At 31.9% G+C, this 24,459-nt stretch overlaps 1 protein-coding gene across 1 annotated transcript in view; it reads right to left on the bottom strand.

Moving 5' to 3' along the window:
* The window catches only part of LOC118192661 (sodium/mannose cotransporter SLC5A10-like), a 97,360-nt gene that overhangs the window by 55,757 nt on the left and 17,144 nt on the right, over positions 1–24,459 (bottom strand). The window contains exons 2-6 of the mRNA XM_035363665.2: positions 23,005–23,076; positions 14,926–15,030; positions 13,136–13,195; positions 12,944–13,048; positions 9,590–9,695 (exon numbers count right to left, since the gene is read on the bottom strand). Coding sequence (XP_035219556.1) covers positions 9,590–9,695; positions 12,944–13,048; positions 13,136–13,195; positions 14,926–15,030; positions 23,005–23,076 — 448 coding nt within the window. The remainder of the gene's footprint in view (positions 1–9,589; positions 9,696–12,943; positions 13,049–13,135; positions 13,196–14,925; positions 15,031–23,004; positions 23,077–24,459) is intronic.

The following is a 24,459-nucleotide window of genomic DNA, read 5'->3' as shown; positions in this document are numbered from 1 at the left end:
AATAAACATTTCATCAACTGAAGAAGATTTGTAGATAATTTTCGCAGAATTAAAGTCAAAATTTTGGTTGAGGACTAAACTATGATTAGTTATCGAAGACTGGTTTATTTCTTCTTCTCCAACTTAGGATTTCTACACCTTGATGCGAAATTTAAACATTTTTTAATTTCTCTGATATCCGTAAATATGTGTTATCAATTACTCAGTATGCGAAGCTTAAATTTTATTTAAATTATTTTTTTATTTTGTTAGTAAAAGTTTTGAATTTCTTAAAAAAATGTTTGGCCTTCCAGTTAATTTCAGACCTTGCATTCAGCCCGAAGGCGATTTGAGTTTGAGACTACTGATATGTACCATCGATTCAACAAGCTAATTATATCGATGGTATGATATATGATAGAACCACCACACTGTAAAAAAAAAAACCTCGGAGTTTACAGACAAAAGTCTTGTATAGTTACAGAAATGCGAACAATTACGAAGGAAATACCTGTAACGAACACAGAACCAAACCAAACTGTAAACTCTACAGGAATTTTTCAAGAAGTTTTGCTTTGATTTTGTCCGTAACGTATGATCACGTGGCTTAAAACGGCTGAGAGAGAAGAACCAATCAGGAAGAAGGTGGAAAAAGCGTTTTAGCGGGAGAGTTCAACGATAGTCGCCATGTTAGCCATTATTTTTGCTATGGTCGAGGTAAGTTCGAAGTCAGTGTTTGACGTGTATTTTATTAATTTTATGTAATGTATTTGTTATGTTCTTTACACTATCTATAATTAAATTCTTTTAATGTTTAGCGCTTATCGCTCAAGTAGGTGAACGCGATTTCTGGAAGTTCGCCAAGTGCCGGTTATCTGAGTATCCCCTTTATTCGTTACATCTGCAAGTGTCTGCAGTTAAACTGCTCATATTTATAAACAGAAACAAATTTGTTAATATGTTAGTTGAAAAACAAATAAGCTTAATATTAATGGTCTATATATAGTCTATTAATTTCTCATGTTAAATATTTATGTATCTTTTAAAACATATCGCGGTAGAATATTCATATTTTTCATTTTGTGGACAGATGTAACATTATTATTCCATACATGTTATCATTAATCCCAGCGTGAACTGCTTTAGAATATTTTTCAGAGCATTATTACACTATGCATGTTATTATTAATCTCAACGAAAAAGAAAAAATAAATGTAATATATTTAAAAAATTCGACAAAATAACTTAACATACATTAAAAATGGAATATTATCTCTTTAATACATGCGATAAGTTCGCCTTAAAAGATTATATAGTTGGATAGCAATTACATATTTGTAAAAGTATTCAATGTATATTATTTTTTGTGTTAAGATAGTTTTAATCTAGGACAGTCTTTACCAACTTATAAAGCATCTATTAAGTTGCATTATAACCAACATTTACAAAAGGCAATAATCGAAATGCCATGACTTTGACATATTTTTAACTATGATGTAACATACTAGGAACATTAGAGAAAAAAAAAATTCTATTTTTTTCTTTATGCTTGTTGAAAAGTAAAATATTAATAAAATGGTACAACATTCATTCTAGTACTTAAAATGTAAATTTACATATAAATTTACTATAAATTTTGGTGCAAAGTTCATTATAAAATGCATTTGCTAATATTTAATAGTTATAGCATTCAATATCAAATCATGGAAATTTAAGTAATGATACGTCAGTTGCATATATTAATTTCAATACTCAGCTTAAATTTCTTCTATATTTGAGATAACATGTATTTTTTAAGTATAATTCTTTTGTGTCATCTTTTCATTTAAAAATCTCTTTGAGATATATTTTAATGTGAATTATTTTCAAAATTATCCTCATTAGAATGAATGTTGTTCTCTTTCTTATGTTTGAAACTGCCGTTACGCTAAAAAATATATTCAGAAAACTATTTATTGCTGAATGTTTAAAATAAGTTCTACTGCTCCTTTTTGACAAAGAGTATCCATTTGAATTGCAGTTGGTTTTAATTAATCGTTGGTTGTATTTTTAAGAACTACTTGATAAAATTCAACAAATTAGTTCAATCTATGAATTCATCTGAAAAACCTAACATTTTTATTCCAATTCTGTCATGTGTATATATTTCAAGAATGAAAAAGAATTACAAATTCACTATCCAACAATACTGAGTAATATAAGTTGTTGATATAGCCAAACTTAAAATGACCCATTTTAAAACCAGATTAAATAAATCATCGCGTATTTTCGGTCATCGAATTTCTTTGGCGTTAAAAGTGTCATAGATTTAGTAAATCCAAGGGTCAAGGTAAGCTCAGAGATTTTTTTTCATAGTTCATATTTGCTAAGTTATAAATTTTGCTGATGCAAAAGTTATGTAACTTATGCAAACATATGCTTAGAGTATTTGAACTAGTGTTGAAAAATCACTGGAATTTAAAATGTTATTGACAGTATGCCTTAAAGCCTGTTTTGGTAAAAGCATATTTATGGGGGGCCCCTTGGCAAAAATTGGCGATTTTTGACAGTACATGAATACCGAGTTTGTGCAATTCTTTGACCATGTTATTAGCGACGATTTGTGTGCCAAAAACCGCTGCTACACAAAGACAAGAGATTGGAAATACTCGGTACCCATGTAGACATCGACCTATTTTCACTTAAAAAAAATCTGCGAATTGTACAAACTTGCCATCGCGCACTCCCTTGACTTTACCCATGTACACATCGACCTATTTTCACTTAAGAAAACATCAGAGAATTGCACAAACTTGCGCTCCCTTGATAATACAGGTGGCACCCTTCAATATACTCTAACTGCTGTTTTTCATAAATTAAAACATTTTAGGCATTTAAGATATTTTCCTGTAAGTTATAACTAAATGAATGACTCTTAAGCATAAAAATTTGATATTTTTATGCTTAAGAGTAGAAGGAGTTATACACTTTTTAAATAACAGTGTCAGAAAAATATACTTTTTAAAATATGTAAATTATTGTTTGAAGTACAGAAAAACCTACCTTAGCAACTATACCTCTTTAAGTGACTGTGTCAAGTATTCTGGTGATACAAACATTGATATTAATTATCACTGAGAATCATGCTTTGTGAAGTAACCACCTCCATTAAATATCAAATTTGTACAAAATTATGGAAGGTTATAGAGAGGTTTTACTGTATACTTAAAGTATATCATATCACTCTTAGATATTGATGATGTAAAAGATATTATCTAATCATAACTATTTCAAGCATTAAATAGCTTAGTGTAAGTCAATAAGTTTTCAAATTCTGACTTTGTACCCTGTCTTTCACTATGTAAAATTTTTCTAGCAACTGTGTTAAGTACCAGTAAGTAAGTTTCTGTCTTAAATACCACTTAATGTAATCAGGTATCATCTGTTCTGTCTGTAAAACTTAATCGTAATAAGTGAACAAATGAATATCTGTAAAACTAAAGATGACACACTATGTAAACAATACAAGTATTAAAATGTCTATGAGAGGAACATTTAAAATATTAAATCCACGATCAATTTTTGCGACATCTAAGATAGAAAATACCCAAACTGACTAGTTAATTCAGAGGATGAATGCAAGTAACATCATTGTTCATGTGTTTGTTAATTGTGTAAGTTTTGAAGTTCATGCATTAATTGATGTTCATTGATAACTATATTGTTGGCCTTATATATATACTTGCATTTCAAAATTTTGTATATTTTGCCAGTGAGCTAAGTATTAAATGCTGTTACGTTTAAGTTCATATTATGTGGAAAAGTAGTTTTTGATCTAACACTTTCTGAGAATTTTTTAATGTTCATCATCAAGCTTAAAGCATACGGCCGAAATTACCAGTATTAACCATAATTTAATTATTCTCTTGTTTCAGCCTTTCTCAAACTTTTTTCGAATAGAGATTATGTGAATTATCATAATTTGTAAATCACCTTGCTGCTGTTCCCTTCGAAAGCAATTTTTTAGCATATATTACTACTAGTACACTTATATTTTTAATATATAATTAAAATCCGTTATATTTTATAATTAAGTCCATTGAAGTAAAGTTATATTTCTAATATTTCAAGATTATTAATGAGAAGGATGAGTTGTAATTCTTGCATGGCTCTTCTATATTTGGATATATGATGGTAAGACCACAGTCTTAGTGGATATATGATAGTATATTTGGATATATGGTGGTAAGTACCACAATTATAGTGCTTTAAATCCATCTTTTACTGCTAAGACTGAGTGGGAAGTCTGTAAGTAGGGTAACCAATAATAAATTTCATAAAATGTCTATCTTATGAGAAAAGGTGATAGATGATTGTCATATGTAACTTTTAAACTAGGAGATTTTTCAACTAAATTTTTTGTCTCCTTTGGAAACTTCGGAGGACCACGAGGGCAAGCTGTATAATCCACAGATTGAGAAGTGCTATCTTAATACATTTCAATTTCTAGAGAAATTAATCTTAAAAAAATCTGATCATTATTAAAAACTACTTTACAGATTTATTTTATATTACAAATAAATATAGTAAATATCTAATAAACCTCAAATTATTTTCTGCAAAATGAATTATTTAAATTTGTATTGCTTTTGCTTCAAAAATGGATGATACATGCAATTTATGATTTCATGAAAGGACCAAAAGGAATCTTGTTTGCAATTTAATTATTTAATTTAAAAAAAGATTTAAATCATTTGGAATATGTGCAAGTGCATGTAATTATTATGAAGAGATTCTGAATTAAAATGTCACATAACAAATTTAGAATATGTTATGTACTTCTAACGAATGTGATTTTTTCTTTATTTAGGAGCCATGCTTTGAATCCTAAGAAGAAGAGGACTGCCCTTTCACAACTATGATTAATTAAAAATAACAATAATATATAAATTTTACCTATTTTTTATTTTATTTTCCTTTTGGATAGTTTTCAAATAAAAATAAACCTATTTTTGTTTCTATATTCTGTGTATTGGAATAAAGAGTTCCCCCCCCCAGTGTTCACTGATATGCATGTAAAAGAATTGTGTGCAAAATTAAATCAATTTTTGTTTGTCACATTCATTTTTCACAGTGTGTACAGTTTTCAAGATCTACAATGGAAGATTCATTGTAGCATTTGGATAAGTCTTTATTTTTTCTGTGTATTTTAAATATAAGATCTGGTTTTGTATATATCAACATTTTCCATACCTTTTTCTTATTTAATTTATAAAAACGTTAAAATATAATAAAATCAAAATAAGTGTATATCTATTTTTCAAGTTGGGTAAGGAGGAGAGGCATGATCTAGCAAAGGTAAAATGGTTGAGAACCACTAATATATGGTATTAAAAGTATTTTCATTTCTGCATTAAATTGCTGGAACCAAATAGATCTTTTATATTATCTTTAATAGTTTTTGTCAACTAAATCTAATCTTGCAAAATGTAGTTATGCATAACGAAATTCATTATTATGAATTATATTGACTATTAATTATAGATCTTCACGCTAGCTGTATATGTTAGGAGTGAAATACATTCCAATACCCAATATTTTTTTAAATAAAATATATGATTATGGAATATTACATTAAAATGAAATGGTTCTTTATGTAACCTGTATGTTACACTAAAAGGCTTCATCGAATACTTGTAAAGTAATGAGCAAATACTAAGTTAATATCTTGTGTGAATGAATATTATCTTACAGAATTTTTTATTCCATAAAAATCTATTTAAAAATATAATTTTGTTGAATGAAGATTTAAACATTTTTCCCGAAGATTTAAAAAGTGGTTTGAAATAATAACAAAAACATTAATCTGAAGCATTTAATAAATGAATAAAAAATTTTGAGAACAATTAAATCATTCACAGGAATTTTGAAATAATCATCGTATTTTTGACATCAATTAAAGGAAGAAAATCTGAGTCATTTTGATTATAGTGATAAATTAGTTCCATTAATAGTAGGATAGAAAATTAAAACTTTAAGGAGCCATTATGCATTATCAATTTTTCATTAAAAATCGTTAGTTTATTACTACTATCATATCAATTATTAATGCTGAATTCTTTATCTTCAGTTTTTACATTCTTAAGTCTACTTTTCTCAATTTTCTAGGCATAGCAGAGAAAAATATAATTATAGGATCAAGGCATTTCCAAATATGTTATATTTTCTTCCTTAAAATTTTAAGATCATTCTATATTCATCATGTATTATAGACACAGTATCAAGGGATTCTGTTAAATTTTTCAGTTAGAATTTGAGACGAAGTTGTGAAGTCATACCTACATTAAATGCTTGAATTGATTATTTGAAATATGACAAAGAAAGAGAGGGCCATCTGTCCAAGGAAAGGAATATTTTAAGGAAAACTTCATGTTACACAAACATTTACACAGGCAGCCCATTCTCTAGGATTTAAATCTATAGCCAAATGCTAGGGTTCATCTTACTGTCTGCCTGTCTGTAGGCAATAAATGTTTTAGTAGAAGGAATACTTGAAAAATTAAATTTAGGACTAACTAATTCTTCAATTTTGTATTCAATGAGAAGAATGTAATTTATTAATAAAGTTTTAAATCTGGGAAAATGCCTGTACAACTGTCCGATTAATTAATCTATTATTTAAATTAATGGTTAGCAGCAGAAGAGATTAAAAAGCATTTATGCCTAAAATAATTATATGTTGTAATTTAAATGAATAATGCAATTAAGAATGAAAATAATTTTGGATAGCTTGTGATAACTGAATTTAAGTTCATTGTTGAGTTATATCTGTAATTTTTTTTAGAATTTGAAAAAAATATTTAGAATTGTGTATTGAAACAATTTCATTAAAATATTTTTTTACTGTAATCATATCCAATTGCAGTCTCTTTAGATTACACTGTTGGGTATAAGGATAATGATTTGGTTTAGTTTATTTAAGTATGGCAAAGCACACTAGGACTATCTGCCTAAGCTGAGAAATGCCTTTGTGGAGGGCTTTCGAAGGGAAACTGGCTTACATACATGTTACACATGGAGAAAACCATGAAAATACCCATACAACCAGCCCATTCGCGGGATTTGAACCTCGGACCGAACTACCAGTGTTCAGCGGAGGAATTCTAGAACATTACTAATTTATTGCCAAAAAACCATTAAGTCTAATATACAAGTTTTTTTTCCAACTATTTCATGATGCATATGTAACTTTGAGATGTCTTTAAATTCAATACAGGAAAGTAATGCAGATGTAAGAAAAACAAAATTTAAGCTTCTTTTTAACATTGGGAATATTTTGAAAGAAAATGTTGTATATCTTTTAGAAAATCTAAGGTATTTTTCCTTAAAAAAAACTTAATAATATTTAAAGTTACATAACTTCCCTTTCACCACAAATAAATAAATGTAGCATATTTTGTTACAAGCAGTAGCTGTAGACATTTCACATAAGACGTATGTTCTATATGTGTAATTATTTATAGTAATATTACAATCAAAATATTTAATATTTGAGAATACATCATTTTTGTATTTTATATAAGACAAATATGTTCTATATGCATAATTATTTGGAAGAACTTTTAAGTAAATTATCTGCAACTTTCACATATATATCCTTTAAAATTTCACATGAAAATACATGTTCTTACATAATCATTTGCAATAACCTTACAAGCAGAACACTAATAATCTACAAATATTCCCTTTAGTAATTCACATACAAAAATTACGATCTACTTACACTATTATTTCCTGTAATCTTTACAGATGTTTACATTGGTAAATCACATATGAAAACCATGTTATACTTACACGATAATATCCTGTAACATTACAGATCTTTGATCTGTAACCTTTACAGACATATGCTTCGGTAATCAACATACAAAAACTTTGTTATGCCTACAGAATATCTTCCTGTAACATTACATGTCAAACATCTGTAACCATTACAGGTATAATCTCTGTAAAGTTACAAAGAATATTCCTGTTTTGATTACTCAAATAATACATGGCATCCCAGTTTCCACGACTTTTCTTAGTAACTTTACAGATTTTTTTTTACAGTGCAGTAGCCACACTGAGACAAATGCACCAATATTCCACCAAGAGGTAGGTTTTGAAGATGACTTCAAACTACCGAAGATATTCGAAAGCGTTAAGTTACCTGGTCGGTGCATGAGTTGGTGCCGTTCTTCTTTGGTTCCATTTTTACCACGCTATGATTTTATTATTATTAAATGAATTACAATACGGTACAAAACATACAACACACAATAAGAAGACATTGATACGCTACGTCACAAATCAATAATCACTCATTCATTTATTATCTGATGTTATAAGGTATTTTTTGCTTTCTTTCTGCATGCATTCATGGTATGACGTAGCACTCTCGGCGCGTATTCGAGAGGTCCAAGTCGAATGCCGGGAACGCATTGCTCATTTTTCATGTCTCCTGTTTCAAAAATACCTAATGACTCTACAATGTAATCACCATCTTTGGTAATGACAGCCAGCCAGCGTTCAGGTAAAAGTTCAATGCCTCTACTGTAGAGTGTTTTTCTACTTCATTATATTTGGTAAGGCCTAGAAACGCGCTATATTACTCACATCGTGAAAATTGATTTGCTATGGAAGTGAAGAATTCCTCTTCTGGTGAGGTATCATCTTAGGGTCATCTACAATTTTGCATGCACTTGGCATAGCCATAGTGACATCTATCATAGGTATAATGAATACACTAGCATAGGTATAGTGAATTCTCGTTTGGACTAGTTTTCCCGTTTACTGAGATCAAATTCCATTGACCATGGATTGGATTTCAGTATTATGGAACGTCTTGGATGCCGAGATGCCACTCATAATCATCCACAATGAAACACTGAAGAGTGTTTGGTTAAGAATGTGATTTCTTATCCCAGATACTGTAGACATATTCAAGATATTCAAGCCCTGCATTAAAATTTATCTTTACCACCAGAATGATTTCTCATAACACAAATAGCTAATGCTGTATACCTTTTGCAGAATTCTTTTGTATTTTAGTGTTAAAATTATCTTTAAGAGAACCCTCTCTAAGATTTGTGACCATTGCGTTACGTCATCCACGCGGCAGACAAATATAGATATTGCAGAGATTTTTAATATATGGTCCGTACAGTCTGGCAAATAGCCAGCTTCTACAATTCGAAGTGACGTAAGATTGCTATTTAAAAAAAGGAACTGCACAACCAACTGGAAAATTTAAAAGCAACAAAGACCTTCTTGATAATTTATATTTCAATTTAAATTTATGTTTCTTGCAATAGCAATACTTGCCAGGTGGTGTTGGTAATAACTGGCTTGGTAGAGTAACGTAATGTAGCATTCCAAATATGATGAAAGCGTTGCATGAATGCAGAAAAGAACTACATAAAAATGAATTTGAGTTAAATCAGATAAAGTTTCATACTTTGGCCCTATCTGGATTAATTTTTATCAGCTTTGCATTTCACTGCAGTATCTCCAAGTTTTAAAACAAATCAAATAGTTTTAATTTTTAACAAATAATTTTTATTTTACTTTGCAATTTCATAAAACCAGTTACCTGAGATGGTGAATAGGGCGGCGATAGCTAAAAGAGTAAGCACAGATCCGTACAGGTCAAGTTTAACTGACTGGTTGATAAAAATGCCTCCAGCATATAAATCGGCCTATAAAATACATCAATGAAAAAAAATTCAATCAAAAAAGTTTATTTCAAGTAAGTTTTAAAAATCAGTTTAAAATAAGACCCTAGAAACGTTAAAACATTCACAAAGTAGTTACTATTAAATTGAATTACTTGATAGAAAATAAATAATAAATAGAGAAATAAATAATGATGTGAGAAGCAGTTTATAAAAATCTAACATTAGTTTACAACAACGTAATTAAATGTGTTTTAAAAATTGTCATCTTTTCTAAGACTTGTTTGGTAAGTTATCTTCTTCTTAGTTAATAATATTCTAATTTTTTTTCTTAAATAAATTTCTGAAGTTTTTTAAATCCGAAAGCTAGTAGGCCTGAAAGGTCTAGAAAGTTACAATGAGTAAATAAAGGGCTTTTAATCCTTATTTATAATGAATAGAAAATTTTTAGAAATATTTCTAATAAGAAGTTTTATTGCATTAGTAACATATATCTTTTTTAATTCCTTCATTACTTTATAAATTACTTCAGTTTATGTGATAAATGAAATGGTAATTATTAAATTGAGGCAGAACGTATACCCATCTGAAAAATATGAAAAGGATTTTAGTTCTTATAGTTACATTGAAAAATGTTACACAAAATAAAACGGGAGAAAAACAGAAAATAAGGAAAAAAATTCTTAAAATTTCAATATATATATATATATATATATATATATATATACATATATATTTTACATTAAAAAAGGCAAATTTACACTGACGAGCCAAAATATTATGACCATCTCCACATTTTTCAGTGAACTTGTCTGGATGACGTGGAGGACACGTTATTAGGTGGAAATGGTATTTAACTGCTGTTGGAGGTAAGGAATCGTTCTTGCACTTTTGCGAATGATGGGGAAGCCGCTGATCTAAGGGAATTTGACACAGGGCATATTGTAATGGCCCGAAGCCTCGAAACTTGTATCTCCGAAACTGCAAGACTGGTAGGTTCACGATCAGCTGTTGATAGTATTTTTACAAAGTGGATTAATGACGGCGAAACCAGCAGTAGCATTACTTTATAAATTAACTTTAACGCTTAAGACTCCAAGGTGTTGGACGTCTAAGTGCCATCAAAGGAAATCGCCGTCGGAGATCGTTCCGCTTGGTACAGCAGAATCGTCGCCAGACAGTGGCTCAGCTGACAGACAGGGACTGTGCAGCAGACGTCCCACTCGTGTGCCTCTGTTGACTAAGCGACATTGTCAACTTCACCTACAGTGGTTCCAGGATTATAGAGACTGGAACATAGATAAGTGGAAGACAGTTGCTTGGTCGGATGAATTACGATTTCCCATTCATCACTTCGATGATCGTGTCAGGGTACGTCGTTATGCAGGAGAGCATTTGCTCCATCCCTGTACAGTAGGTCATACATAGAGCGGTAGCGGCGGCGTTATGTTTTGGAGGGACGTTCTCATGAGAGGCTCTGAGACTCTTGTTGTGGTAGAACAGGCCATGAAAGCTGCGGACGATCTGAAAATAATTGAGGATCAGTTGCACCCTTACATGGCGTCTGTCTTGACTTTCCGAGTGGAAATGGGATCTTCCAGCAGGACAACGCCCTATGTCACAAGACTCGAACTGTGCTGGAGTGGTTCGAAGAGCATAAGAATGAGTTCTAATTAATGTCATGGCAACCTAACTTGACGGATCTTAACCCGATAGAATACATTTGGGATGTCATGGAGGGACAGCTCAGACACTTCCATGTCATGGAGCCCAAACACTTCCATGTCGAAATATCTCGAATTTGCATGACCGTTGCTTAGACATTTGGTACATCCCAGTCATCTACCAAGAACCTGTGGCATCCATGCCGAAGCGAATTGCAGCAGTTTTGTAGCCAAAGGTGGCGCAACGCATATTGAGTAGGTGGTCATAATGGTTTGGCTCTTCAGTACAGTTTTTTATTCAGAAATTTAAAATCACAAAAATTTGTTAAAATAGTGAAACACAGAATTAAAAACTTACTTTTATGGGCAGAAATGGAATTATATTATAAAATAAACTAGTCGTGTTCAACAATACTTTTTCTGCATTTAAAAATTTATAAATAATTTACTTCTTCCTTACCGCGTTGCTTCGTGATTTAATTGGAAAACATGTCCAACTAAAAACTGGAAATTTTGCAGTTTGAATCCCGGTGAAGGGATCGTTAAGTTTTCATGTTTTCTTGCTTCGAAGTTAATCTAATAACTTTACACACATTACAAAAACATTTACAAAAAGCTATTTTAATTATTTTCAGTATCATATTCATGCTGTTTGATACAAATATTCTAAGAAAAATATATTTAGCGAAAAAAATAATTGAGCAAAAGTATTAGGTAATATTACGTATTCTATCATTATTAATTACATAAAATGAAAGCAATTTTTAACGCACTATCCTCATCTTCGAAACGCTTTTGAGCCGAAGTTTGACTTCCTTGCACTACGTTTTGCAAAACATCTGCTATTTTGAACTCCTTGCTTTTAACTGAGAAATCCTCAAACTTTTGTTATATAAACATTGGGAAATTCTCTTTTAATTCTATGTTTTTCTTAATGGAAGGATATTCTCTTAGAAAATACAACTCTATTTCCTCTAAGTAAAAGGAAATTTACTGTACTTCTTTTACTTCTGCTATTTTTAACTTTGCCTTTTCAACAATTTCTCTTAATTATATTATATTTTAATACATTATGATACTGATGTATTCAACAAATCTGTTACAAATCTGCCAAATAGTCAACAGATGGTTTTCCTTTATTTAATTATGTTAGAAAGAAGCAATGTTGGCAAGGTTACATTATTAAAAGGGTTGCTTTTGTATGATGTCACTAACTCCTAGTGTGCTCACAATCAACATCTTTCTTATTCCCTTCATGTTTTTATTTCTTCCACTCCTATAAATTATTGACATCAGCAATGAGAAGAGCGTAAATTTTGAAAACTAGGATTCCGGTACATTGCAGCTAGGGTTTGAATTTGAAGGCATTCAGAAGCAGATTTCAGAGAGATGCATTGAAGCGGGGACAGAAAAAGTAATATTATATCAATAATTATACTCTAATTTTAACTACATGTACTGTTTAGAAAATCTTTCTTCTTCAAAATCATTACGTCATAACTTCAATAAATCAGATGTGTATCAATACATTGACAGTTCAGAAATTCCTAAAATAATAATAAATGAAATATTTAATTAGCTATTTTATCAGAATAAATTTTTTCTTACCGATATTTTAGTGAAAACATAAAGTAAAAGAGCTAAGACAGATAAGTAGATACGTATTCTCTGACCACCAAAACGCTTCCTCAGATATTCGGGCATCGTATAAACCTGAAGAAAAATGCAGATGTTTCAAAATGTATTTCAAATATTAATCGTTTTAATAAGTTATTATGACGTACGACAATTGAAACTCACCCCAGATGCCATGTAGACAGGGACGAAGAACCATCCTAATATCAACACTACAAACATAGCCTACGAATCACCAAATAAAACATCATTAATTTGAAAAAAATTCAAAAACATTTTCTTTACTTACAGAAAATTTCTATAATGATTTTTTTCAACTCTTATACAAAGTTAAAAATAATTATTTTATATGCTTTAGCTGATCATGTCAATTAAAAGTATATACATAAAAAAAGGATTATTTCGGATTTTTTAATTTCAAAATTGAAAGAAATCTAGTATGTTAACATATAATTTAATATGAAAAGATTGTTAAAAGTTACATTAGGGTCCTTCTGTATTAAAAAAGGTGTCAATATTATTTTAACATGAAACTGCTTTAATATGTCAATCAGTTCCTAGCCAGATAATCAATTCGCTTCATTGCCAAGATCTTTCCCTCAGGGACTACTTAAATGGACTTATGTCCATTACTTAATTTAATTGTTCGTGTTAGAAACATTTGAGCAAAGTAAATTTCTTGGGTGACCTAATTTCCCCTATAACAAGTGAAACTATAATTAACAAAAGTAAATTATTACTTATTATCAATTCAATATCATTATAACAGCAAATTTTATTCAGCTCATTAGGAATTTAAAACGAAGCATAATAAAGCACAAACATTAAGTTATTTGCAATTACTGAAGCAAACAAATAAAATCCTAGAAATAATAGTTAGTTAATTAAGGAAAAGAATTGAAAGATTTCAGATTTACTATGACTTTAGTTTCTGCTTCTTTTTGCAATTACTCTGATTCATCGAAAGCAGAAACAGTATACAAAAGAACTCTTCAGAATGTCTCCAATACTTATCTGACATGAGAATTAGAAGTTTCGAGAATAACCTATTCATTATGGAAGTTAGCTGTTTTATTCAGAAAGAATAGTCTGACGTCACTTAAGTTAAAAATCTTCCTTAAGCTTGGAACATTCGTGCTTTGTCTACATCTAGAACGTACAAAAATTTCTTCAGTTAATCAGCTGCAGATCTGATTCAAAGATATTAATTCGTACTGCAATTATTAGGTCATACTTACTTACCACCAGCTGAGTTACTATATCGCCTGTTATATGACTATCAGTATTAGTACTCAATTGGTGGAGTATTCTATTATAACTAGGCCTATCTAAAAATCTCTATAGGATACTAACATTTGTAAAATCCTTCATATTGAAGGAATTTCCCTGATTTAAAAATTTTCCAGATTTCTAAATTTTACCGACTGTCATTACGTTTCTTTAAATTTGTCATTTTCATCATGTGCTTACTTTAAAAATGAAACAAATACCTAAAAGTTTTTTTTCGCCTCATTTCACAGCTTAATGAATATTTTACATTATTTGACTAGATTTCCTTAATGTCTACATACTACATTTTAAAATTATTGATATTTCTTGCAAGGTTTCCTTAATATTTGGAAATAGGGTAAAATATTCCTCTATATCTGCTGTTAATGCAAGTGCAGATCAGCTGCACTATTGTTTTTCAATAGCTCTGAATTTCTCTGCAGATACTCTGCGTATTCTCTAGATTAATTTGTTATATTAGAAACGTTTTGACACTTTATTGAAGTTTTGACTTTGCATTTTCTTTTTAAATGTGCTTTTGCTGATCACAATTTGGAGATCGTAAAGCAGATTTTGTTAAATTTTGATCATACTTCTTGCACATATACAAAACACATAAAGTTGTATGTAAACTAAATGTTTTATAGAACATTTCTAGAATCAATTTTAAATTCTTCATAACTTACGTTAAGTTCAAATCCTGCTATTCCTATTCCAGTACTGGCGCCTGACCCTGATAAACCTATAAAATGTCCACTACCGATGTTGCTGGCAAATAAAGAAGCTCCAACCTATTAAAAGAAAAAATTATATAATTTCTGTAATTCATTAAAAAATCATAGTTTGAAAAATAATGTATGCGGTACAAATAATGCCTTTCTGAAAATAATATCTATTGAAAAATCATGTCCTGCTGACAGCAAGGGTAACTGTATGCACTCTTTCAATTTTTAATGGATCTACTTTTTTAAAATCTTAATTTTTCTTTACAGAAGTTTATTTTCTTTGAGAAGAAGAATGAAAACTCTAGAAATTGCAGATAATATTAAAATAAATTAGATGCCAATTTAGTATTAAACACTGCTTACAGCTTAGAAACGAAATAAATTTTAAATTATTAATTTAGGATTTTTATTAAGTAAAAATTTAAGTAAATGATATGGGTTTTAGTTTTAATATAGCTAGATAGTACATTAAAGCCGCTGCATTAAGAAAGTTGAATGCTGTCAGCAATTCGGAAGGTATCCGACTGAAAAATGTTTCCATAACTACCATAACTTCCATAACTACTTCCACAGGGTTTTAAACTAAACTGAAAAAAAAAACCCACTTAGTTTGGCATATATTTTGAATAAATTTCTGTCCATTTTGAAGAGCGATAAGCCACCTATTCTCCTTCTTCAGGAACAAAAGATTTCAGCTAAAAAAAAAAAATCATCCTGCAACAGCGGGATATACATCTGATTTCCCTCAAATCATTAGAATTGAATTCAAAGTCTTAGCCAATTTAACCCTTTGCATTGCGGGCCTTTTTCCCTGGGGCGATACAGCAATTCGAGACGATTTTCCGTATATTTGGTGGATTTCTTACAGCTAACGTAAAATGATTTCACAGAGATCTAATGGTTCTTTTATATCTGAAGATACTTATGGCTAGACAAGTAATCTATACGTTGACGAAATTTTATTCTTCATCAACGAAAAATCGAACTCATCTTCACTTGAACTGATTCCTCCATTGTATTCCATGCTTATTGGGTCCACAGCTTTGAAAATAATATTCCTCTTGCCACGATTATTGAGTTAGGACTAACGTTGAAGACGCATACGTAACAATAACTCTACAAAGCATATTTAAGATTATAGATTGGCAGTTGATTTATACCCATATTGTTGAATATATATATGAAGTGATATTACCCAAACCAATTCTAAATAAACAATGCTACCACTCGAATTATCTCGTGACCAGAGTCAACTCTCGAGTTACCGGATTCAAGTGGTGACCTAGAGAAAATAAAAAAATATACTTCTCCCTGGCTTAAAAACTATCTAACTGTAATTAGCGTTATAATCTTTAATTTGATCTAAAATTTTCTGAGATTTAACTTCTGCCATTTTAAATGTTTACAACAAACCTTCTGAGGAAGGAATATTTATTGCAAATCGTAAAAAGCCAGTAAGTTATTAACTAATTTTTAAAAAATAATAAACCTGTCCCTAAGGTAAGGAAGCTCCGATGGTTAAGATGGGGAGAGGGGGTTCATATGTCTGCAATAGCAAACGTTTCCTTGCTACTTTTATGCTACGCATTTCTCGCTTCATTTTGTGCTACGAAATAGCAGGACACTTTCTTTATTTTCTTACTTCTTTTCTGCGGTTTTGCAAATTGCCTAGTTTAAGATCTATTGCCAGTTTCAGCAGTTTAAGATAATTCAGTTCAACAACAATATCGCAAAATAATTTTAAAAGGAGCATATCTTTAGAATTTCCGATACAGAGTCTCGCGCGTTGGAGATAAAAATTTTTTTTTTCTTACATTGTTGCCATTGCTCGCTTAGAAATCGTTTATTTTTTTGATCAAAAATTCGTTGAAGTGTTTCAAAATATGAAATCGATAATAAAACAAATTTCAAATTTAAATTAGGGCTTCCACATGCCCATATTCTATGGAAGATTACGTTATTCAAATTTGTCTGGCTCTAGGTACCGTTGTGTTATCACAATGCGAGAAACTTATATACCTTCATATAGATTCTTCATCATTTAATTTCTTTAAATATAATACAGGGCGATAATATTTGGTGGCAACAATTTGAAAAGTGATTCGCCCTTTATAGTTTTCACCGCGAAATCCAAAATGAAATTAATAATCCTTCAGGGCAAATTTGGACTAAAAATTCTGAAAGGGTTCAGATTTTAACGGTCGCCCAAAAGAGCTCTTTTAAAATTTAATTCGGTTTATCAGTAAGATTATTATTAATAATACAGTTGGTCCAGGTGAAATAGCGAACCATTTTAAAGAATACTAAATGAATAGATATTTATACAGTCGTATTTCCTCGCCTGCGTTAGGTTCTTAAATTTTTAAAGTATATTCAAGTAAATTTCTTCTTCCTCGATATATTCTGAGACCAAATTGCTCTGAATTCTAAAATTTATTCGCCGGTTTAGTGACTGGTTTCGTCTCTCTAACAAAGACAAACCCTCGCAAACTATTTGCGCAATACGCACTGAACCTTTTCCTTCTAACTGTTGAAATTTATACCAGAGCCTAATACAAGAAACGACCCATCACAGCGAAACAAACATGCATTGACATTCAGTATACAATTTCGCTGAGTCGGCTGCATATTCACGTTCAACCTTCTCTAAATCTGTACGGATGATATGAGGCTTAGAGACTAATCCTTAGGTTTCAAATAATCCATAAATAAATTTAAAAACAATAAGAACGGCCGAGATTCGAGTTACAGTGAAATAGATATGAAGATATTTTATTTTATATTGTAATATTACTGTATATTAGTATTGGAATGTAGATTTCTTTTTTAAGAAATAATATCGTGATATTTACATGTACACTCATGTCCATAAATTAAGGATAATTCGGAGTCACGCGGAAATCGAACTCTAAAATAAATATATCACCTGTAAAATCACTACACACATCTTCAAGAATCATATGCAAATTTCAGGAAGTAACCAGATGACACCGATGGTACGTCACAATGACAAGAGTGTAAGAGAGAGATATATAAGGAATACAGGCAAAGAAGTAAAATTGTTCGCAGGCACTTTATAAGCATTTCAGTGCAATAACCGAATAGTTATGACATAAAGGGCGCATTTGGATGTTTTTTTACGTGGTAGAATTATCGGCCGTCTGGAATGTGGGCGTACCCAACTGGAAGTATCAGACAAACTTGGAATTGCCCAGAGTGTCATCTCCAGGCTTTGGAAACGATTTCAAGATGATGGTAATGTGAGTAGACGTTACAGCACAGGTCGCCCTAGAGTTACAACGCCGAATGAGGACCGGTATTTGGCAGTTACTGCCAAAATAAACAAGCGGAGCACAGCCTCAGACCTGTCTTGTCAGCTCTCTTCAGCCACTGGTACGACAATTTCAAGGCAGACCGTGTACAGACGCTTAGGACAGATTGGTCTATATGCTCGTAGACCTGTCAGATGCGTTCCACTTGCTGCAACTCACTGTCGCCTCCGGTTAGCCTGGAGTAAAGAGCATGCATTATGGACACCGCAACAGTGGGCTTGTGTGATGTTTTCCGACGAGTCCAGGTTTAGCTTGCAGTCTGATTCTCGCCGGACTTTCATATGGAGAGCTCCAGGTACCCATTACCACCAAGAAAACATCATTGAACGACACCGTTACGGTGGTGCAGGAGTGCTCGTTTGGGGTGGAATTATTCTGGGTTACAGAACTGACCTGCATGTTCAGATTGGAACCATGACAAGCCAAATCTATCGGGACGTCATTCTGGAACATCACGTACGTTTGTTTCGGGGCGCCATGGGCGCACAATTTGTGTTTAAGAATGACAACGCCCATCCTCACCGTGCAAACATCGTAAGCGAATGTCTTCAATCGGAGGCTATCACCCATATGGACTGGCCAGCATTCTCCTCGGACTTGAATCCAGTAGAGTACGTGTGGGACATGCTTGGCCGACGAGTTGCAGCACGTCAACCTCCTCCTACATGTCTACCGGAACTTCGGAGAGCATTGCTTTTTGAGTGGTGTAATATCCCCCAAGATCAGATCGATAATTTGATACTCAGCATGCCTAGGCGTTGTACGGACTGTATTGCATCGTTTGGGATACATACAATGTGTTAACAATCATACCAACCATGTAATATTGGTTTTTTGTAAATAGGTTTTTTTTTTTTTTTTTTTTTTTTTTAATTTGCTCCGGGGAGAAAAAATCGCTAATTGTTTTAATAATATCAAACATATAGCATCTTTTTTTTATCTTTACCTTTTGTTTAATAATAAATAAGCTTTACAAATAAGTCAAATTTGTTTTGCTTCTAACTCTTCCTTTGCCTGATTTTGCATTATCCTTAATTTATGAACATGAGTGTAGTTTATTCATAAGTCCGTTTCATTCGCACTTTTTTTACTGTGACCACATCCCTCAGAATTGAAACTGTTCGCATAATTTTCCAATTCTCGAGTTTTGGAGGATAAAATTAATAAAAGTAAGCAGAAAATACGTAAAGAAATACGGTAACATGGGAATGATATGGTCTTCTGTATATCTGAAATGTGAAAATGTATATAATTTATTCCCCAGACGATTCTTCTTCTCAAACGAATAACAAACCGGGTTGTTGCCACCGAATTCTATTAAACTACAGTTTAATTATTTAAACTTGATCTAATTTGTAGTTTGGTGAAATTCAGAGGTAGAAATAGATGCTGCATAAAAGTATTAATATAAAAGTTGTGCGTTACCTTAAACTAATGTATTGCATGATCTTGAGCCAAATTCAGATTGTATTTACAATTCAATAGTTTTCTAACAGAGGGTTGAATAGACCTGAAATTTCTCATTATATCTCATGAGTAAACGAAATTAATTTAGTTTACAATAATTAATATTTTATCACCTTATGAATTTTCTAGATTCTAAGTCGGGAAACTAGTTTATCTGCAATTTGTTTTTTCTTTTACTTTTTTTAATCTATTCCAGAATCTTCTGTACTCACTTTTTCACGTCAATAATAAATAATCGGAAATGAAAGGACATTTTCCGGAGTATTCGGAAATGATAAAGAAACACAATTGATCCCCCTTTTGAAGTTTGCGATAGTATATATAGCTTTTAATGAAAATTTTATTTCCTTTAGATATTATACTCAGCTGTGTAAATACTCAGCTCATTATTCGAACTAAAGTTATTACGCAGAAAAGAAAGATTACTAAAAGAATAGTACTTCAAATGATAATTTGTGAAATACGTAAAGCATGCCTTCATTATACTAAATCAAATACATAGTCTTAGAAATTATGCATTAAACGCAATTAAAATGCATTTTAAATTTAGTTCAACGTAATACAGTTTCGATTTCGAAGAAAAAAATAACTGCTGGTCTTATCTTAAAATAAAAACCTATAACATCTGATTATAATAATATAGATGTATCCTAATCTGGTAAATCCAAAATCAAATTTATCTAACTTTTAAAAATAAATGTCATTTATGTTCTTAAATTTCATTATCTTATTTATTTTAAATTCTGGTTACCTCCTTCCTCTTTTTATTCCCAGGCCTTTGAAAATCGTAATGCAATACCGAATTCAAATAAATTGATTATTCGATTGACTGTAAATGAAGTCTATCATTGCAGTGTATTAGCCTGATCGTATAATGAGAATAATACATATTTGTTACATTCCTTGAATTTGATTTCTCGGAAATATTCTTCGTGATAGCCTATATTTATATCATTTATATACACATGAATAACGTTGAATAAAACTCCTGTTATTATTATTCTGGTTCTACCGTTTTATCAGACAAATTCTACATTGCTAATAAAATAAAAAATTAATCGTTCACAATTGTACGAGGAAATATCATCTCACCTTTTACCTTTTCCTTCTAAGCCCAAACGGCTATTAGTCTCGTAACACGATTCTGTTTTGTCTCACGTTTCATTCGAATCTGTTGCCTTTCGGCAAAATGTAAGATATTTATCTTCCAAATTTAATCTATCTGTTATTGATTATCAAACAAAGTTATATAAAAACTATAGATGCAGTCCTTAAAAATGTTATTTTTTACTTCTTAATCTGATTAATTAAATTCAAATTCAAATTTATTTAATTCATTGTATATTTAATCAAAAACATTCAATATTTTTATAGGATTATGTTGTATAATTTTTCACTTTTCAGATATACCTACTACAAAAGCTGTATAACTCTCCCATGCTATCCTAAATATATATTCGGCAAACATTTTCTAAAAGTTTCGGTGTTTCACCTATATAATCTCAATCGATAATATCTTATTTTATTACTTATTATTTCTTTAATACTATGCAGCTTATACTCTGTTACTTATTAAATTATAAGTAATGTTGTACAAATATACACTGGCGGACAAAATTAAGGGATGAAAAACACTTTTCCACGTTTCTCCTAAAATACCACATAAAACCTGGACAGTTGGTTGCCATATAATGTCCCTGCGGCACTGATGTCGTTAAGATGAGTTTACGCATTCCTGTGGGAATATATGTCATCAGGAGGTATAAAAGTCCGAGTCCAGCTGCTAAGCTTATTCTGCTCTGCAACACAGTAGTGAGTTTTGTTGCCTTTCTTGAATAATCTTGCTGTTTTTTTCTGTTTTTGAGGTGAAGGAAATCGTGGGTAGGCTTGAGGCAAGTCGGTCCCAAGTCAAGGTTGCAAGAGAACTGGATGTAACATCAATTGTCATATCTAATTTATGGAATTAGTTTAAAAACAGAGGGTAGTCCCCAGAAAATCAGGAAAAGGTCTCCTAAGAGCCACAACAAACAATGACGACCGGTATTTGATACTTTCAACCAAGCGCTAGAGGATGTCTGTTCAGACATTCTCTGCTCCACCACCATATTGTTGTTCCCTTTCCATGATGTTGCTGAGATGGTATCGGTTCCCAGGTTACCTCTGTATCAATAATCGCCGAGAATCAGGTTGTAGACTGAATTTGGACTCATCCATGAAGAAAACATTAGCCCATTGAAGATGTGTGCAGTGTTGGAGTTGTTCGCATCATTGTAAACGCTCTCTTTTGTGGAAGGGAGTGAGTGGATATCGAGCATGCAATCCTGTCTCATGGCAACTGTCTTCCTTTCAAACTGATGTTTCTGTGGCAGTAGCGAGGTCATGAGACAGTTCCGTGGCTGTAGGAGAAGATCATGCGTGATACCCACTCCATGTGTTCGACACTGATTCCGTGAATGCCCAGAGGTACAGGAAGGAGGTCCTACAGCCCTATGTGCAACTTTTCAGGGGTGCTTTTGGCCATTTTCAATTTCATGTTGATTTTTATGGACGACAATGCGAGACCACATAGGGCGCACCCGACTAATGACTATCTGGAAAGCGAGGATATTCACCAAATGGATTGACCAGCCAAATCTCAAGACCTTAATCCTATTGAACATGCTTGAGATGCTCTTGGGAGGGCCATTGAAATACGCAAACCCCCACACAGAACCATTCAGGAGTTAAACACTGCTGTGGGTGCGACTTCCACAGGTACTCCTGAACTCTCTTGTTAACAGCATGACTACTCGTTATGCTTGCTGTTTCTCTGTCTGGGAAGGCGACACACCATACTAGCCACATAGTCACTCCCATCTTTCAACCTCAAGTTTGGACTACATTGGACTCTTGTCCACAACTCATGCTAATGAATGACGTTTTCATTGTTGTTTTGTACACATTATTGCCATACAATAGACTATATCCATACTTTCTATCTAGCATTTCTCCAGCTATTTGGGGCAAGTTGCTGCATCTCCTAATTTTGTCCACTAGTGTTCTTAATATGCGTATTAAATTTCGAGCGACAGTTTATTTTGAGGCTAATGATGAGTGATTTTTAAATGTTTACCAGTGTATTTGAAGCAGCAAAAATATTCCTTAATTTAAATAACCTATTTAAGCATTTTTAAGTAAAAGATTACGTTTATTCTTTTTTCTAAGCATAAAATCATGTGTTAAAGTGTTGTAACAGGCTTACCGGTATCCAGTGCATACTCCGACTGGCTAAGAAGTACCCACTGACACTGTTCCGTTTGCTTCGATACGAAGACTGAAAATAGTAATAAGAGTAACAGTAAGTAATAATAACAGTAACTTAATTATGCCTTACGTTACATGCACAGAACATTTATAATATTAATAACACATCGTAAAAAAGGAAATTACTAGTGTTAAAGTTACATTTACTTAAAAAAGTTGACTTTTGTAATACCTTGTAAAAAATGCTTTTGAATTATATAGTGCATCTATGAAGTTTTAGGATTCAAAGTTTTTAACCAATTCAAGGAAAGCCGTTACATGGTATAGTTATTTGCATATTTCAACTTGTTTTCATTAAAAGATAGTCGTTTATGAAACGCAGTTTGAAAGGAATTTTTGGTTTGATGTTATCTATACCTGCCATTATGGAATCATTGATTGATCGCAACAAGTTAGAGAATTCCCTTCAAACATTGGCACTATCATTGCAACATATTATAAGTACAAGCGATTTGTTCTAAATCCTTCTCTTTACCGGAGAGATTTGGTTCCTGCAGCTAGAATTATAAACATCTTACGTTAGTCAGCGATTTAAAGTAGTTTCCCTACTATAAACAGATTATTATTATTTACGTGGTCCGCCCTAAGGCACTACACGGAAGGGACGGATGACTTCGTGGAAGACTTTCTAAGGAAAACTAGCTCGTATTAACACTTTTTTTTACACATGGGGAAAACTACGAAAACACCCATGCAGCCAGCTCGTTCGCGGGAATCGAGCCTCGGACCGAACTACCAGTATTCATGGTCTTTTACCGCTCGGCCACTGGTGGGCCTCTATAAACAGATTGGCGCTCAGTTTTGCTTAGATCTTAGTTTAACTTTCTACCGAAAAAGAAACTGTTTGCTATCTTCTTCATGACATAATACGTAATGCTCAGATGTGCTATGTTCAGAATAGAAAATTTAATTTTAGCAGTCCAATTCAATTTTATTCATACCTTTCAATTTTATTCACAAATGCATGACTCCCATCAGGTTTATTCACGTAGATTTTATTTATATCAGCAGAAGATTTTTCAAATATAGTTTATTTATACAGGCATCGCTCCTCGTACCATAAATGTCATCAGGAACATCCAATGAACTGCCAAATGTACAGCAACTTACTTCCTTGTACGAAGTAAAGGAAGTACTGGTAATCGCGAAAAATTTTGGGTATCAAATTTCAACTAAAACATTCATTTTGACCTCTATCGAATGCAGTTTAACGATGTTTTTTGCCTGACATCTGTACGTAAGGACAGAATAAAGGATCAGAAGAGATTTTTTTCTTGACGTCTGTACGTACGAATGTACGCTCGTATCCCGCATAACTCAAAAACGAGTAGCCTTAAAACGCTTTTTGTTTGTGGATTTGCTATAACATCTAGTTGTGCACTTCCCTTTTTGG

Source organism: Stegodyphus dumicola, chromosome 3 (assembly GCF_044657685.1).
Source record: "Stegodyphus dumicola isolate Sdum_Otavi_A_Nest chromosome 3, ASM4465768v1".
Classification (NCBI taxonomy): domain Eukaryota; kingdom Metazoa; phylum Arthropoda; class Arachnida; order Araneae; family Eresidae; genus Stegodyphus; species Stegodyphus dumicola.
This window is presented reverse-complemented; position numbering and strand designations above follow the sequence as displayed.